This window comes from Microcaecilia unicolor, chromosome 8 (genome assembly GCF_901765095.1).
Source record: "Microcaecilia unicolor chromosome 8, aMicUni1.1, whole genome shotgun sequence".
NCBI classification, from domain to species: Eukaryota; Metazoa; Chordata; class Amphibia; order Gymnophiona; family Siphonopidae; genus Microcaecilia; species Microcaecilia unicolor.
In genome coordinates, this window is record NC_044038.1 from 131,088,875 (window position 1) to 131,107,597 (window position 18,723).

Sequence of the window (18,723 nt, forward strand, 5' to 3'; positions counted from 1 at the left end):
CCAAATGCCTTGGATTTGTTCGCTTTTGAGCTGGGTGCCTTCGGTTTCCATTATCGCTGAAAAACGAAACCGCCCAGCTCAAATCCGCACACATCTGATGCATTTGCCCGGCACAAACCGTATTATCGAAAAAAAAGATGGGCGCCCTTTTTTTTCGAAAATACGGTCTGTCCTGCCCCTTCACGTACCTGTTCTCGGACATAGACGCCCAGGGAGATAGGCGTTCGCGTTCGATTATGCCCCTCCAGGTGTCTTTAAATAAAAAGCAGACAGATTTTTAAGATTGCACCTTATCACTGTCAACTGCTGAGCAAGATGTAAATAGGAATAACAAATGTAGGTTGAAATGTCTATATTCAATTGCCAGAAGCCTAAGAAATAAAATGGGAGAGTTAGAATATTTTGTACTAAAGAAAAAATAGATATAATAGGCAATTCTGAGACCTGGTTGAAGGAGGATAACCAGTGGGACACTGTCATACCAGGATACAAATTATATCGCAGTGGTAGGGTTGATGGAATTGGTGAAGGGGTAGTATTGTATGTTAAGGAGTGCCTTGAATCGAATAGACTAAAAATTCTACAGGGGAGAAGGATAGTGATAGGAGTGTACTGCCGTTCACCTGGCCAGGACGAAGAGACAGATGCAGAAATTAGAGAGGCTAACAAACTAGGGAACATGATAATAATAGGTGATTTCAATTACCCCGATATTGACTGGATAAATGTAAACAGTTCATGCTAGACAGGTGAAACTCCTTGATGGAATCAAGGATTGCTTTTTGGAGCAGCTGGTTTAGGAGCCAACAAGAGGAGGAACAATTTTAGACCTAGTCCTTAGTGGAGCAAATGATCTGTTGCAGGAGGTAATGGTGCTGGGGCCTCTTGATATCAGTGTTCATAGCAGATTTGATATAAGCTCTGGAGCATAGGCACCTCCCCAGCCCAATCGTGGACTTCCAATTTCCCTGGTTTTGCAAGGCAGCTCTGGCTCTCCCTCCTTCCTTGGTTCCCACTCTGTGGCTCCCCGAATCGATCGGCAGCACCCCCCCCCCCCCCGCGCGCGTTTTAACCTTTACTTTCCAACGTGGCAGCGAAGTCAATCGAAGAAGAAGGGCACAACATTCTCCCTCGCTTCCAGCTTCTCTCTCCACACAGTGTCCCGCCTTCAGCATCAGTGATGATGCATTTCCTGTTTCCGCGAAGGCAGGGCACTGTGTGAAGAGAGAAGCTGGAAGCGAGGGAGCCTGTTGTGCCCTTCTTCTTCTTTGATTGGCGTCGCTGCCACATCGGAAAATAAAGGTTAAAACGCGCGGGGGGGGGGGGGGGTGCTGCCTATCGATTCGGGGAGCCACAGAGTGGGAACCAAAGAAGGAAGGAGGGAGAGCCAGAGCTGCCTCGCAAAACCGCTGCCACGGAGAGGAAAAGGGTTGCGCGGGGGGGGGGGGTCAGAAAGGAACAGAGAGGAGGGCTGTTGGGGAGCTGAGGGAGGCAGGGAGAATCGCTGGATGTGGAGTGAAGGTGAGTTGAAGAGGAGAGAACAGACTGCTGTAGAGGAGGGGAGGGCAGGGTACAGGAGAATTACTGGACTTGGATGGTTGGAGGGGAGGGCATGGGGAGAGAAGAAATCGCTGGACAGGAGGGCAGGGGAGAGGAGAATTGTTGGACATGGATGGCAGGGGAGAAAGGAGAATTGCTGGGCATAGATGGAGGTGACAGGGGAGAGAGCAAATTTTCTGGAGATGGATGGAGGAGAGGGCAGGGGAGAATGGAGAGTTCCTGGACATGGATGGATGGATGGAGCGGAGGGCAAGGGAGAGAGGAGAATTGTTGGACATGGATGGATGAATGGGGACAGGGGAGAGAGGAAATTTGCAGGATATGGGTGGATGGAGGAGATGGCAGGGGAGAATGGAGAGGTCCTGGACATGGATGAAGGGGAGGGCAGGGGAGAGAGGAGAATTGCTGGACAACATGGATGTGGATGGAGGAGGCAGGGGTGAGAGGAAATTTGTTGGACATGGATGAATGGATGGAGGGGAGGGAAGTCAGGAAGGAGATGCACATGGATGGAGGGGAGGGAAGAGAGGAGAAATGCTGGACATGGATGGAGGGCAGGGAAGAGAGGAGAAATCTTGGACAAGGATGGAGGGAAGGAAAGATAGATAAAGGAAGGAGATGCACAAAGATGGAGTGGAAGGAAGAGAGGAGAAATGCTAGACATGGATGGAGGGGAGAGAAGACAGAGGAAGTAGATGCACATGGATGGAGGGGAGGGGAGTGAGGAGAAATGCTTTATATGGATGAAGGGGAAATTGCTGAATTTAAGGGCTGGATTTGGAACACTTTGAGGGCAGATGTTGAAACTGGAGAAAGGATAGGGTCAGGGCTACAGATGGTAGACAGGACGCATAAGGACACAGAAGGATGGTGGACATGGTGAGAAAAAAAAATATCAGATGGAAAGAAGACACTGGGACCAAAGCTAGTAGAAAAACTAAATGCTCAGACAGCAAAGGTAGAAAACATTTTTTATTCAGAATTTATTAATTGGAATATGTCAGCTTTTGGAAATGTACATCTGTGATATTTTGCATGTAAGTTTAAATTTTTCTAGTATTGCTGCATGTTGAGTCTGACTTCTTGAGGTAACTTTCCAGTTCAGTATTTTGCCTTCATATCTGTTGTGTCATGTGTTTTTCATGTGTGATCAAGATGCAGTATTCTGCTAGTGTGTAGTATTTGCAGCCCGTTTTGTTTTGTTTTTGTTTCACTAGGTTGTGTACTGGTGTTTTAGAGCCCATGTAATTATAGTCCTGCCTTTCCACACATAAAGGTTGTAGCTCGTCCTGTCCTTGGAATTAGTGCTGTTATGGTTTGGTAAGGCTATGAGTGTTTTTTTGCACAAGTGTGTGTATAGTGTTTTGCAGTGGAGAGATTGTGTGTTGGGCTTACTGAGGTGGCACCAAAACATCAGAAAGGGTGTACAGCGTAAATCATGACATACTACCTCTTGAAGGATCTACATATGGTCGTTAATAAAAGGAGCTCATTGTGAACACTATCCACCCTAAAAGGGTGTTTTGTGGCTCTAAATGAGAATTGTGATATGATCCCTTGTATCATATTGTTGACAGTCTGCATTTTCCCTATGGGTGGTATATTGGTGTATTAGGGTCTGCCCAGTGTAATATTTATGGTAAGGTTCCGAGTGTGTTTTTGCACAAAGTTGTGCATAGTGTTTTGCAGTTGAGCAATTGTGGTTAGTATATGCTTTGAGCAACCACTTTATTCTTTGACATCTAATATCTAAATTTAATAAAAGGTATTAACTGTGACTATTTTATTTTTACTTATTTTTTTTCTGTGTTGTCAGACAATTATGGAGATAAGCTCTGCCCCTGGCCCCACCCCTAACCCCGCCCCCTTTAGCCTCCCCAATCAGTTGGGCCACCGACCGCCTATGCTCTGGAGTAAGTGCACACAGGAAATCCTATACATTAGCATTTAACTTTCAAAAAGGAGACTGATAAAATGAGAAGAACATTGAAAAAAAACTTAGAGGACAGCTGTGAAGGTGAAAAACTTTACATCAGGTGTAGATGCTGTTCAAAAATACCATCCTGGAAGCCAGGTGAAATATTTTCCATGTATTGAAAAAGGAGGAAGGAAGTACAAATGATAGTTGGCATAGTTAAAAAAGTGAGGTGAAGAAAGAAAATCCTTCAGAACATGGAAGAATGATTTGACTGAAAATAATAGCAAACTGCATAAATTATGGCAAGTGAATTGCAAAGTTCTGATAAGGAAGGCAAAGAGAGACTTTGAAAAAAAGATTGCATTGGAGGCAAAAATGCATAGTAAAATATTTTTAGGTATATTAAAAGCAAGAAATTGGCAAAAGAATCGATTGGACCGCTACATGACCGAGGGGTAAAAAGGGCAATCAGGGAAGACCAAGACATAGCGGAGAGATTAAATGAAATTTTTGCTTCAGTCTTCACCGTGGAAGATGTGGGAGAGATACCAGTGCCAGAAATGGTATTCAGTGCTAACGAGTCAGAGAAACTGAATCAAATCTCTGTAAACCTGGAAGATTGAATGGGACAATTTGACAAATTGTAGTAAATTGCCAGAACCGGATGGTATACATCCCAGAGTATTGATAGAATTGAAAAATGAACTTGCAGAAGTATTGTTAGTAATATGTAATTTATCCTTAAAATCAAGCATGGTACCGGAAGATTGGAGGATGGCCAATGTGACACCAATTTAAAAAAGGGTTCCAGGGGTGATCCGGGAAATTACAGACCGGTGAGCCTGATGTCAGTGCTGAGCAAAATGGTAGAGACTATTATAAAGAACAAAATTACAGAGCATATTCAAAAGCATGGATTAATGAGACAAAGCCATCATGGATTTAGTGAAAGGAAATCTTGCCTCACCAATCTACTATATTTCTTTGAAAGGGTGAACAAACGTGGATAAAGGTGGAGCCGGTCAATATTGTGTATCTGGATTTTCAAAAGGCATTTGACAAAGTGCCTAATGAAAGACTCTAGAGGACATTGGAGAGTCATGGGATAGGAGGTAGTGTTCTATTGTGGATTAAAAACTGGTTAAAGGATAGGGAGGAAGTGACGTGATCCAGCTGATGGCAGCCTAGCTGACGAGCTTCTCCAAGACCTGAGCAATAAGCTACTGTAAGCGACGCCACGACCAGGCAATCGTGTCTGACTAGAGTGGAGACGATAGCTCTGGATGGCTGCAAGCAGTGTGTCTGGTCGTAAGACACGGATGGTCTTGAAATCTTTTGCTTTTCAAGCACAGAGCACATCGGACCGCGGGGCCGCTAAGATGGTGCCGGCTCTGTCCACACCACGTTTTAAATCGTGGCCACAGTGTGGGAGGGGGACCAGCTGGGGACAAGGCAAGCAGTATTGGACCAGCTGGACCTGCAAGTGTGGATGATGGAGTTAAGGGAACTATGGAGAGCCTTAAACAGGAACTTTTAGCAGCATTGCACGTCTCCATAAAAAAAAAATAGATGACGTAGGTCAACATTTGAACACATTTGAGGAGTGAGTAATTCAATATGATCAGGATTTGGCTGTATTGGGTAAGCGTGCTAATGCACTGGACACTAAGTATGAGGAACTCTTTTCTCGCATAGAAGATGGTGAGAATAGAGCAAGGCAAAATAATTTCAGTGTGATGGGTGTCCCTGAGGAGCTGCAAGAACAGGATCCAGCTGCCCTGATGCTGCAAGTGTGCCATCAGTTCTTCGGGGCTGCGTCCCCGATGGCAGAGCTGCCTACTGTTGATTTCAAAAGAGTTCACAGAACACTGGGGCCCAAGCTGGTGGGCAGGCTCCGTGACATCATTGCATGTTTCTTGTGGTTTCCTATTAAAGAACAGATTCTCCAAGCAGTGTGGAAAGTGGGACACATCACTTGGCATGGTACTAAAGTGGAACTTTTTGTGGACATAGCCATTACTATACGCAGGCGGCGGGACTTTCGCCCCATCACGTGATGTCTTTTGGAAAACAATATTAAATACCATTGGCTATGCCCTTTCAGCCTATCCTTTGGCCTACTTAATAGACAGATCAAAGTTGCCCAGCCCTCAGAAATGCTGATGCTCCTTAATGAAGCTAAATTATGGCACGATGAGGTGGCGGAGAGGCGACCAGAAGAGCCGACGACATTGCAGCCCCTCCAGTGCTACATAACCAGCCTGAATACCTTGGATGGTGCCGATGAGATTACAATTTTGTGATGTTTCACATATTGTGGAGGTCCTGCTTGAGTGTGCCCCGAGGAACTATTGGCAGCATGAACATTTCCCACCTCCCTTTTGTTTTTCTCTTCTTCTCAGTTCTACACAGCCAGCTTGATTACCTTCCATGAAGCAGATATGATTGCATCAGTGTGGAGGTCCTGCCAGATTGTGCCACAAGGAACTATTGGCATCAAGAACTTCCCCCCCCCCCTTTTTTTTTTTAAATAATGACTGAACACGCTGGACACGGTGTATTCAATGTGGGACATATGGCATGTGAACTGAGGGAGAGGGATGACATATTTTCTCTCCTAGGCCTACAACCGGGGTGGGGGGCGGTAGGGGGGGCAGGGGTAGAGGGGGCTGTATGATGTGAGTAGGAGGGTTTGTGGGTTCGAATGTGTGATTGGGGTTGTTGGGATGAATTCTAGGGTAGAGCCACGTGTTTGACTTATGTTCACTGATGTTGTGGAAATATATGTTTTTTTCAATATGCTACAGATCTTGAAATGCTGAAATGTTTGTCTTCTAATGTTAGGGGTCTTAACGCCCTGAGCAAGAGACAGCTCTTCTTTAAAGAGGTGGAGAGACTTCAGATAGATGGTTTTATTCAGGAAACACATCTATTGCCAAAGCATGAGTCTCTTTTTTGCCTTAAGTGGTATTCTAAGATCTTTTTGCCTTCAACAGATTGAAATCTAAAACCAGTGGGGTGTGTATGCTATTTGGTAACTCCCTCTCTGCTATGATACATGAGGTAGTTAGGGATCTGGAGGGGAGGTATTTGCTTATTAAAGTGGAGATTGATCGACAGTTCTATACCTTGCTAAATCTATATGCCCCCTAACCCTAATGACAGAGACTACACATTTCATTCAAGGTTTCTTGATTCCTATTTTCAAACTGATATGTGGCTGACAGGCAAGGAAATGGTTCTGCGAGTACAGACTGTCTCTGTCGAGGTGATGACCTGGTCCGATCGTGCACCGGTCTTTGTAACGCTTCGACGAGACACGGGATGTCAAGGGAGAAGGTTGCGGCACTTTCCGGAGGCTCTGCTGCGGGACCCCTTACATGTACAACAGGTGGAAAAAGATTTAAAAGAATACTGTGAGTTTAACAATCCACAGGGGGTCTCTCCCGAGACTTTTTGGGAATGTCTGAAAGCATTCTTGCAGAAGTTAATTGCTCTAGAGGCCAAATGTCATAGAGAACGTGTTCAGAGGCACTCAGAGATATTTCACCAGCTCTGTTCCCTAGAACAAGCTCATAAACATGGCGGAGATAAGGCATCGTTGTTGCCCCGGATTGACAAGCTCAGAACAGAGATCAGGGAGCTTGACCTGGCTACCATTAATGAGAAATTGCTTGCCCTGAGACAGGAATATTTTGAAGGGGCTAATAGAGCGAGCAGATTATTGGCCTATAAGCTGTGGATGAGAGCACAACGCAATACGATTCTTAAGATCCGAGGCAGATTGGGCTGTGAGCATAGCACCCCAGAGGGAATTAAAGAGGTTTTTGTGCAGTTTTATTGACGGTTGTATCGACTGGAACAGGAGGCAACTCCTGAGGAATTGGATAAATTCTTTGCGTGTCTTGAGCTGCTGGGGTTAACTCCTGCGGAGGCGGATCAGATCTCGAAGCCCATAACAGAGGAGGAGGTGGGATGGGCGATTCAAGACCTGCCCCAGGGGAAGGCCCCGGGATTAGATAGCTGTACTTCTATAAGCTATTCAGGGGTCATCTAGTTGGCCCGCTGGTTTGATTGTTGAATTCTTTTACAGAGGGGTCTGTGCTGCCACAGTTTTGGCGATTGGTCGGGGTGTCCTTGATCCCTAAAGCTAGAAAAAACCCCTTGGAGTGTGGATCCTATCGCCTGATTTCTCTGCTGGGGTAGACTATAAGAACTTTGCGAAAATCTTAGCCAATAGACTGCAGCACTATATTCCAATTTTAGTTGGATGATCAATTGGGACTTATTCACGGCCATCAGAAGCTGGATAATGTAAGGCGGGTCTGTCACATAGTTTGGTTGGCCCATCAGAGACATACCCCTGCAGTGATCCTTGGTATAGATGCTGAGAAGGCCTTTGTTAGGGTCTCCTGGTCATATCTCTTCCGAGTTTTGGAATGAGTGGGCATTGCTGGACAGTATCTGGCCTAGATTCAGACCTTGTATGCACAGCCTCTTGAGAGTCTGTGGATTAACATGGACTATACAGATAGCTTTGAGCTGGTCCAGGACACTAGACAGGATTGTGCGTTCTTGACGGTCTTGTTTGCCGTAGCAATGGAACCCTTGGCTCATCTGGTCCGCAGTTCAGACTTGATTCGGGGTATTCGATATGGGAGAATACAAAACAATATTCTCTTATTTGCCAGTGATATTTTATTTACGCTCTCAGATCCCATGAAGGCCCTGTCAGCAGTGGAGGACGTGTTGGAAGTTTTTAGGCACGTATCAGGATTTAAGATTAATAACTCTAAATTGGAGGTGTTAAACCTTATGGTAGTTGAGCCAGAGTTGGCTCAGTTGCAAAGGCATTTTGCTTATAGTTGGGCTGTCAATTTGATAAGGTATTTGGGGGTCAACTTGACGCCCACTTTGGAGGGACTGTTTCATGCTAACTACCCTGGGCTGTTTTGGAACCTTTGGGCAGATTTAGATCGATGGCACAGTTTGCATATTTCTTGGCTGGGCAGAGTACATGCAATCAAGATGGTTGTGCTCCTCAGACTTTTATACCTATTTGCATCCCTACCGGTCCCTGTACCTGATCATTTATTTTGTAAGCTGCATGGATGAGTTTTTCAGTTTATTTGGCAGGGGAAGCTACTAAGGGGGCAGAGACAGATGCTCTTTCAACATTGGAGAAGGAGGGGGGGATGGGGTGCTTAACTTTAGAGCCTACTATCAGGCTGCCCAACTTAAATATCTGGTTGGCAGTGTGATCGGCATAAAAGTTGGGTTAGATTGGAGCAGTCCCTTATGGAGGGAACCCAGCTGTGGGTGTTGCACTTGTTGTCTACACAGCTTTTAGGCAAGTTTTTATGTACTACTAACCCTATAATTATACAGACACCCAATTGTCTCCTCCAAGGTCGAGCTTATTTTTCTACCACCCCTATATGCTTCGCAGAATGGTTTACTGAGGATCGTACCTATACATTTTGGGAAGGTCAAGGCTTGTGTACTTTGGGGCAAGTATGGGAGGAGGGAGTATGGGTGGATTTTTCAGATTTGAGGGAGGAATATGGGTTGGGCCAGAGAGATACTTTCCCATATTGGCAACTGGTTGATTTCATTCAGCGTCATGCTAAGGAGGAGCTGCTGATCTTGGTCACACCATTTGAACAAGCATTGCAAGGGAGTAGTGCCAGGGGATAAACATACATAACATAGTAGATGACGGCAGAATATCACTTTTTTACAGGGCCCTGCTGGATCAGCTGTCGCCTCCCTTAAAATATGTTAGACAATGGGAGGAGGACCCGGGAACGCATTATATTGATCGTGAATGGGAGGTGATATATAAAAATCTTTTGAGTATCTATATCTAGTAGTTTGGTGGAGAATGGATATAACCTGCTGTATCATTGGCACCTTACTCTGGTGCGCCTGAAAGCTGTATATGGGAATGAGTCTGATCGGTGTTGGCGTAGGTGTGGGGGTCAGAGAACTTCTATACATATATGGTGTTCTTGTCCTAAAGCACAGCAGTATTTGGGGAGACAGTCTGTACTCGCAGAACCATTTCCTTGCCTGTCAGCCACATATCAGTTTGAAAATAGGAATCAAGAAACCTTGAATGAAATGTGTAGTCTCTGTCATTAGGGTTAGGGGGCATATAGATTTAGCAAGGTATAGAACTGTCGATCAATCTCCACTTTAATAAGCAAATACCTCCCCTCCAGATCCCTAACTACCTCATGTATCATAGCAGAGAGGGAGTTAGCAAATAGCATACACACCCCACTGGTTTTAGATTTCAATCTGTTGAAGGCAAAAAGATCTTAGAATACCACTTAAGGCAAAAAAGAGACTCATGCTTTGGCAATAGATGTGTTTCCTGAATAAAACCATCTATCTGAAGTCTCTCCAGCTCTTTAAAGAAGAGCTGTCTCTTGCTCAGGGCGTTAAGACCCCTAACATTAGAAGACAAACATTTCAGCATTTCAAGATCTGTAGCATATTGAAAAAACATATATTTCCACAACATCAGTGAACATAAGTGTCAGAGGTTCTGGGAGTTCGGGTGAACCCAACTATATGTAGCTGTTTGCTCCATTTTGGGCCCACTGAGCTGCGTGTGCATAGTCGCAGGCTGGCACATCACATATTTACGGCAGGTCGTCTGCTATTGGCAACAGCCTGGAAGCAGCCGGATGTACCTTTTCTCCTTCAGGTTCAGAGCGAGGTAAATTTTGTATACCTTATGTCTAAGCTTACTGCTGTTCGTAGAAATAAGCTTATGCAATTTCGTAAGATATGGGAGGCCTATATAGGTTTGCTTGAGAGTTTACCTGTGCCGCCTTGAGCAGTTTGTGATTCCTCTAGCTTGGGGGGGGGGGGGGGGGGGTAGTTTGCACTACTCACATGGGAATAGTTTTGATATGTTGGGAATAGTAATAATATTAGTAGGGGGAGGAGGGTGGGTGAGGGGGTGGGGTTGTATTATGTTTAAAGTTTAATAAATAAATATATATATATTTTAAAAACCTGGTTAAAGGATAGAAAACAGAGAGTATTGTTAAATGGTCAGTATTCTCAATGGGGAAGGGTAGATAGTAGGGTTCCTCAGGGGTCTGTGCTAGGACCGTTGCTTTTTAACATATTTATACATTTATATTTATAAATATTAAATATATTTCATCTTTTTATCCTGGAATTGTCTTAAAGGTGCTTTCACTGGAACTGTGTTTTAGCCTGTGCCACGTGTTTTGGAACTGTGTTTTAGCCTGTGCCACGTGTTTTGAACCTGTGACTTAATACAATCAATCTGGTTACATAGAATCTGGTGAATCTGGTGTCTGGTGAATTGGTCAATCCTACTCCTTGTTATTCCCTATCATAGTTCACCTTTTCACACTTGTGAATCACATCAATATGACTTTCATTCACTGCAATACATGTTCTGCTTTAATCCTAAGGCAAACTAATTTCCCAGCCAATTTACCACCACTACTGCCACATAGAATGAAACAACAGAAGAATAGATGGGTCACAGTAGGCTCTGGTAGACTAAGATCTGTGACACAGAAACACTCACCCTCCCAACCTTTGCCCCTGTTATAATTCTTTTGCTGCATTGCATCATTATGATGCTGAAAAAAAGAAGTACTGTGGTGGAACCAGAGGCAATGCATGTAGTACAACCCAAGAAACATCCCCCAAATAATGGCAGATTGGTGAAAATTCTTACTGCTCGGAGACTCCATTATCAGAGGCATTAACTTAGAAACACAGTTCAAGGGTTCCAACCTAGTGAAATGTCTTCCAGGATCTTCGGCTACAAGATGCACAGACCAAATACTGAAAGTGATCTGAGAAGAGAGCAAGGCTTCAAACACTGATGTTGTAATTCACCTGGGGACAAATGATCTGGCCAACAATAGCAAGTTTACAGCACCTCCAGAATAAACATGATGGCAGAGGGAAAGTTCATGTAAATATAGAAAACCACCTAAACTCACTAAGCACATGGAAAGCAATGAGCACAAATGCTCGTAGTGTAAGTAAAAAGGTTCAAGACTTGCGAGCCCTGATGTTTGAAGAAAACTTGGATATTGTTGCTATTACGGAGTCGTGGTTCAGTGATTCTCATGAATGGGATGTGACCATACCAGGCTATAATCTTTTTAGGAAGGATAGAGAGGGCCGAAGAGGTGGAGGAGTGGCGCTTTATGTGAGAGAATATCAGAGCGGCTGAAATACGGGGAACCTGGGGAAAGGAAGAAGCTTTATGGATCGTCCTGGAAAGAGAAGACGGAACCTGTATCCACACAGGGGTTATCTACAGACTTCTGGCACAAATGGAGAAGTTAGACAAGGATCTGATTAGAAGATATTCAAAAGATTGGTATGAAAGGGGAGGTGCTACTGTTGGGAGATTTCAATTTGTCTGACATGGATTGGAAAGTCCCGTCTGCAGAATCAGAAAGAAGTAGGGATATTGTGGATGCCTGTCAAGGGTCAATGCTGAATCTAGTGCTCACAAATGGAGGAAGTGTTTCCAGTATCCGGGTAGATACCCACGTATGTAATAGTGATCATCACACCGTATGGTTTGATATAAGGGCAGAGGCGGAGTGCCGACGCACAAAACTCAAAGTACTGGATTTCAGACTTACTGATTTTGATAAAATGGGGGAGTACCTGAAGAAGGAGCTGTTAACGTGGGAAGGCGTAGGAGATGTGGAAAATCAGTGGTCAAAGCTAAAGGCTGCTTTAAAAATTGCAACTGATCTTTATGCAAGGAAAGTAAACAAAAACAGGAAGCCTATATGGTTCTCCAAACAAGTAGCTGAAACATTAAGAGCAAAAGAGGCTTTGTTCAAGAAATACAAAAGAACGCAACGAGACGATCACGGAAAAGATTATTGGATTAAACTCAAAGAAGATAATTTGGTAATGAAGAATAGTTATTATTCTTGTAAAAATTGGAATTTCTGGAGAACCAATTAAGGGAAAATAACTTGAGAATGATAAATTTACCTATAATATCCTATATATCAGCTACTGAATTCTTGAAGAAATATTTCTCTTATACTTTGCTAATACCTTCTGAAAGCCACCTTTTGGTGACTAAAATTATATTTCCTTTTAAAATCTTCTTTATCAGAGAAAAGAGATGTAAGTTTAACTGACATTTTGGAAAATTCAGAAGTTATAGATAGAGTTATTATTAGTGACTTTCGTCTTTGATTTAGATAGGAACAATGTTTTGAAATTGTATTTCCGATACATGGTTGATAGTTTTTTGGGTTCAAAGATGCATATATTTCCTGACACATCAAGGGAATCGCAGACTGGGAGGTGTGAGGTCTTGGCTTTTAAGCCAGGAATCATTGCCCTAGGTGGGACCTTCCTAGCGCGATTCCATTGTAAGTGTTTTATTTCCTTACTAGTAAAAAAGGCCCGTTTCTGACCCAAATGAAACGGGCGCTAGCAAGGTTTTCCTCATTGAGCAGTTGCCTGTGAGGTGCGATGCCCCCCCTCCCGGCACCATCCCACCCACGGCGATGCATCCGGCCGCAGCCATCCGACCCACCGTGCCCATCGCACCCACCTTCGCGTTGGTTTGGCGGCGGGGGACCCGGAACCCCGCCACCACAAGTCCTGTGTGCTGAGTACGGCGTCATCGTCGGCGTTGGTAGCTGTGCAGGGCGGAGTTCTGTGCGTCTGACGTCGTGCACGTGCAGGACGTCAGAAGCCCTGCCTCCACAGGCTAGGAACGCCGAAGTTGATGCCATAGTGAGCAGACAGGGCTTGTGCTGGCGGGGTTTCGGGTCCCCCGCCGGCAAAGCAACGCAAAGGTGGGTGTCTCAGGAGGGGGTTGTTGCGGGGGGAGGGGGGGTGCTGGAGGTCCTTGTGTTGAGCTGCAGCTTTGGGGGGGGGGGGGGGTCAACCGTTTGTTTAGGTGATTTTTATTTTCCTGCCCTCGACGTCATGACGTTTGACGCGAGGGCGGGGCACGGGTCTGTGGGGTGGCTTCATCACCATGAATCCACGAACCGTTCTGGGAGACTGACTGACTTCAGTGACGTCAGTGTCCTCAGAACGTTGAGGTTGCTTTTTATTATAGTAGATTACTTATTTGTTTGAACCTAAGAAATTATGAGTTTGTGGAAACAGATGAAGTATCCTCTGCAGCAACTTCCTTTAGTTACCACTGTACCGGCTGCAATAACCGATTAACCTTCCTCCCTCAGAAAATGTGAAGTGTAAGATCAACCATTTTGAGTTTTTCTTATTTTCTTTAAGATTGCTGTCCTGATCTTGGATCTTCCAATTGTGGACAATTATGTAAATATATATTGTTGAGAGAAAATGTTTTCCTTTTTATATTAATTTCTGTATTTCCTTACATTTATGTGATAAATGTGAATGTAATTAAGTAAAATGATTAAAAAAAAAAAAACTCAAAGAAGCAAAGAGGGAAATATGGCTAGCGAAAGCGCAAGCAGAGGAAAAAAATGGCTAAAGTAAAGAGAGGTGACAAGACCTTTTTCAGATATATTGGAGAAAGGACAAAAGATAGGATTGGAATTGCAAGACTGAAAGATAATGAGAATGGCTATGTGGAGACTGATGAAGATAAAGCAAACGTGCTAAACAATTATTTTTCTTCCGTGTTCACGGAGTAAAATCCTGGGTAAGGACCATGGTTGGCTGCCGAGGGACCATCTGGGAATAGAGTGGATACTGTGCCGTTTACAGAAGAAAGAGTTTATAAACAGCTTGAGAATCTGAAGGTGGTCAAAGCTCTGGGGCCGGATGGGATACATCCCAGCCTAGTGAAGGAGCTCAGAGAGGTCCTGGCGGGACCTAAAGATTTATTTAATAGATCTTTAGAGATGGGAGAGGTTCCACGGGATTATAGACGAGCAGATGTGGTCTCTCTCCACAAAAGTGGAGACGGGGAAGAAGTGGGAAACTACAGACCAGTAAGTCTCACGCCAGTGGTAGGAAAAATAATGGAGTCACTACTGAAAGAAAGGATATCTAACTTTCTTGAAGCTAACGGGTTACACGACCCAAGGCAACATGGCTTTACGAAAGGAAATAACTGATAGAACAATTTTTAATTTAAAGCTGAGGGCCTGTCCAGTGGCTTGGTAAATGAAAGTTCTGGGCTTGATTTCTGGGCTGGGGATGCTAAATGAATTGGGACAGGGTATAAAATGGGTATTTGTGAATGAAGGTTCCTGGCTCCATAGCTCAGTGGAGACTGATTCTCATTCAACTAGGTACCAAAAGGAAGATTAGGAAAGTCTCAGATAGACAAAAAAAAAGCCTCCCTTTGAGATCTTGAAAGTGCTGTTGTAAAATGGCCTGTTAATACCCAAATAATTAGTATATCTTTCTGTCGATACTCAATTTATTACTGTCTAATGAGTGTTAGTATGAGGTGATGTATGCTGTTGAATACCTAGGTTTCTTATTTGTATAAATGCTGTGGTATCTATCAAATAAAAAAAAATCTGTGGAGAAATGTCTTGATAATTGTGCTGTCTGCAGGGCACACTACACTTATTGATGTTTAATTGAAAGTTGTTCTTTTAAACATGGCATAATTTAGATGCAGTAGAAATAAGTAAATATTGAATCAAAATTAAGAGTGTAATGTTGCTCAGGGCATAGTGCAGACCGTGTATTGCGTTTGCACTCCACATTGAAGAAAAATAAAAAGAAGCCCACAAATCCGGATCCTGCTCCAGTCCAGGGCTTTCAACTCTCCAGCTCTGGCAATCACAAAGCAACCAAGTTTAAAAATAGGAAGGCTTTTATTCAGCACATGCAATAATCGGAGTAAAGGTTACAAAGTCCTTGGGAAAATCATCAAGCCTTTTCTCTGTGGGGTCTTGCCTCCCCCAAGCATCAGGTGTAGTTTATCAGCACTCACCAGTGAGTCTCAAAATATAGCACAAGTCCTTATAACATGTTGGCTCAGGACTCAGAAGGAAAAAGTCCAAAAAGGTTCATAACAGCAAGTTCATTATTAAGCACATCACTCACAGCTTTCACAAAACAACACAGAAAGGGTTTAACGTTTCTTCCAGCAACAATACCAGCCGCAGGCTATGACTGCCAGGAACAGTCTCTGCAGACTCCACGCGGCTGAACTGAAATTCTGGGTTCTTCAGGAGAAATTCCTATATTCGCCTTCACTGGCAACTATCCCCCTTCCAGAACAAACTCCATTCGTTCAGGCAGTTGCTCCTCCCCCCCCCTCCCGACCTTCCCCCTGTTCAGGCAGGGCAGTCCTTGTCTCAAGACAGCATTCCTCCCGGTGAGGACTGGGCTCCAGTTCCTCTCTTCCTCAGCTTCCTGGCTCTGAATTAACTTTGGGGTCCTCTTAACCCTAGGTTGAGTAACCCATTTACACCTGCAGCCGGTTCTCTGTGAGGAAGCTCCCTTCTCTCCCTTTTCTCTGGCTTCAGCAGGCTTTCTATATTGGTGTCTGCTTTGAGAGGACGGGCCAGTTCCTCCCTCCTCAGCCTCGCTTTGATTCTCAGCCGTACTGTTTAGTGATCCAGGGGAACTGGGCTGGATTTAAATACCAGCCCCTCCTTAAGGATTGACTCCTTTCCCTCTGGGATGACATTGTAGTTGTGATGCCCCCTTCCTGAGTACATGTCATGTTTTTCTCCCTTCAAGGGATTCTGTGCCTGTCCTGAGGAAGAATAGAACTAACCACTTCTGAGAAGGGTTTAGAACCTTAGGGATCTACCCTCTTTGTAATTATAATCTCCCCTTCTCCCTGTAACAATTTAAAGGGCACATAATCAGCTAACAAGGTAAATTCTTCCCCCCTTATATAGTGTTCATAGTGGTAATCAGGTATGAAAAAGACAACAGGGAGACCAGAAGAGTGTCCTATACACCACCAGGGATATGTAATTTTGTTACAAGTTATCATGATCAGCAAAGTAGACCTTCAGGCTTTATTTTGAAGTAAAATTGTGTAGTAACAAACTAGCTATAAAGAGGAAGCATGTTATTAGAAGTGTTTGCCTTGTGATAGTCACACACAGTATATCATCTGCTAATGCTTTCTATCTCTTGTTTCCAGCTTTGGCAACATGATCTACAAAGACATACGAGAAGCAGTCAGTAAAGAAGACTTGGCTCGGGCCACTTTGGTTACAATAACCAATAACATTGGGTCTATAGCACGGATGTGTGCAGTTAACGAGGTAAACGGATCTGTTCTCAAGATCAGTTTCTTCTCCATTCTCCCCAATCTATTTCCTTCCCCCCCTCCCCCCCAGCTGCCAAGTTGGTAGGGCAGGAGAGTTCTTGCTGACCTGGAGGACTAAAAGGCTTCTCTGAGATTCTCTCTCTGTGCTGCTCTGTGGCCAAAATAGATTGCTACAGTAGTGGCAACTATTTTCCTTCCCTTCCCTTCCTGCCTGGGTTTGAGTTCTCCTGCAGTCCAGCCCCATACAGACAGTTTTAAAGCTAGTGTTTCTGAATATCATGGTTTATAAAACACACATTAATGAACATTATATTAGTTCCTCCTCTCTTTGGGGTTGGCGTTGCATGATACAAAAGAGAGAAAAATTCCTTGAATGTTGAGTATACACACTGTATAATGGAGATTGGATAACTGTATATATCACGTTGTACAAGATGTTAAAAACAGTTTACAAACAAACACATTGGTAATAAATATTGTAACGATACAGCCTACAATCCAAAAGCACAAATGTAAAAAAAAAAAAAAGTAATTAAAACATCGCTGGAACAAGTTTTCTAAAACTAAAATAAGACACATTATGCGGTTCGTCTGGCAAAGAGTTCCAGAGCAATGGACCAACATACAAAAATGCTCTTTTCCTTCTTGTTGAGAGCTTGATTACATAACATTGAGTCCAGGTAATTGAAGACAGTTTTTGAGATGAACGCAGTGTCCTTTTCGGAAGGTACTTATATATTAGCAAGGTAAACAGGAAAATTCAAGTGAAAAGATTTAAACACTAAACCAGTGGTTCCCAAACCTGGTTTTGAGGAACCCCAGCCAGTCAGGTTTTTGGTATATCCAGTGGTGTGCTGGAGCCTGCTCGCAAGAGCTGGTTAATTTTTGTGACATTTTGTAAGCTGGTTGTTGAGGCAGGGCGAGCTGGTTTTCCTCTCCTCCTCCCCGAGCCGCAGGGTCCCAGCACATACCTGAAGTTAGCCACCCTGGTGGTCTAGTGGATTCTTTGGGGCAAGAAAGATCCCCGGTCTTTCGTGCCTGCTGCCGGCGCTGACCCGCTGCCGCATCACTCTTTAAAAATGGCTGCCGAGACTTTTATCGCCAGCCTCCCGAGACTTCAGCTGTAGTCTTGCGAGGCCGCCCTTGTAAGGGGTGGGGTGGGGACCATGGGGAGAAGATACTGTTTAAAAAAAAAAAAAAAAAAGTTGTATTTTCAAACATGCCAGCTTGTGCATACAGATGTGCGGAGAGGAAGTATAATAAGTGACTAATTTTTCATAGGTAGAGTAGTAATTTGTTATAAATTTGTAATCAGTGTGTCATTTGGAGGGACACCCTAACCCTGTTATATTGGTGGAGAGATTTTTTTTTGTCTCCTGATAAAGGGCTTCTAAAATAGACATCATGTTATGAGAATCAGGTGCTCAACGTTCAGAGTTTCTATCTATTTATTTACTTATTTATGGCATTTTATCCCACATTAAACACGATTTAGATTGGAACCTGGGAACATTTAAAATTATTTTTTTTTTTCCTGGAGAGAGTAATGCATTGCCCCCCCCCCCCCCCCCCACCCAGGCCCTCTCGGGTATAGCCAGCTCTGCAATTTGGGGGGGGGGGGGTGCAGAGGTCGACTGGGGCCCCCAATCCACCTCTGTGCCCCCCCCCCCCCCAAAAAAAAAAAAAAAAAAATTGCAGGGCTGGCTATACTCGGGGAGAAAACCTGTTGTTAAAAATTTACCAGCACACCACTGGGTATATCTACAGTGAATCATATGTAGTCATTTTGGGTATCCTGAAAACCTGACTGGCTGGGGTGCCTCCAGGACCGGGTTTGGGAACTACTGCACTAAACACGATGTTTTAAAAGTAATTCTGGCATCCACTGGGAGTAAATGTAATTTGATAAAGAAAAAGTTTAATATGCTTGTTCCTATATATTCATTTAGAGATATATTCATTTAGAGAAAGAGAGTTGGTGTGGAAAAATGCACAAAGTATCTTACACCAA

The 18,723-nt window shown here is 43.9% G+C and overlaps 1 protein-coding gene across 1 annotated transcript in view; it reads left to right on the forward strand.

The window, feature by feature from the left end:
- PANK3 (pantothenate kinase 3) overlaps positions 1-18,723 on the forward strand; it is a 146,353-nt gene that overhangs the window by 89,095 nt on the left and 38,535 nt on the right. Inside the window, exon 5 of the mRNA XM_030213020.1 lies at positions 16,584-16,707. Within this exon, the coding sequence (XP_030068880.1) occupies positions 16,584-16,707 (124 nt within the window). The remainder of the gene's footprint in view (positions 1-16,583; positions 16,708-18,723) is intronic.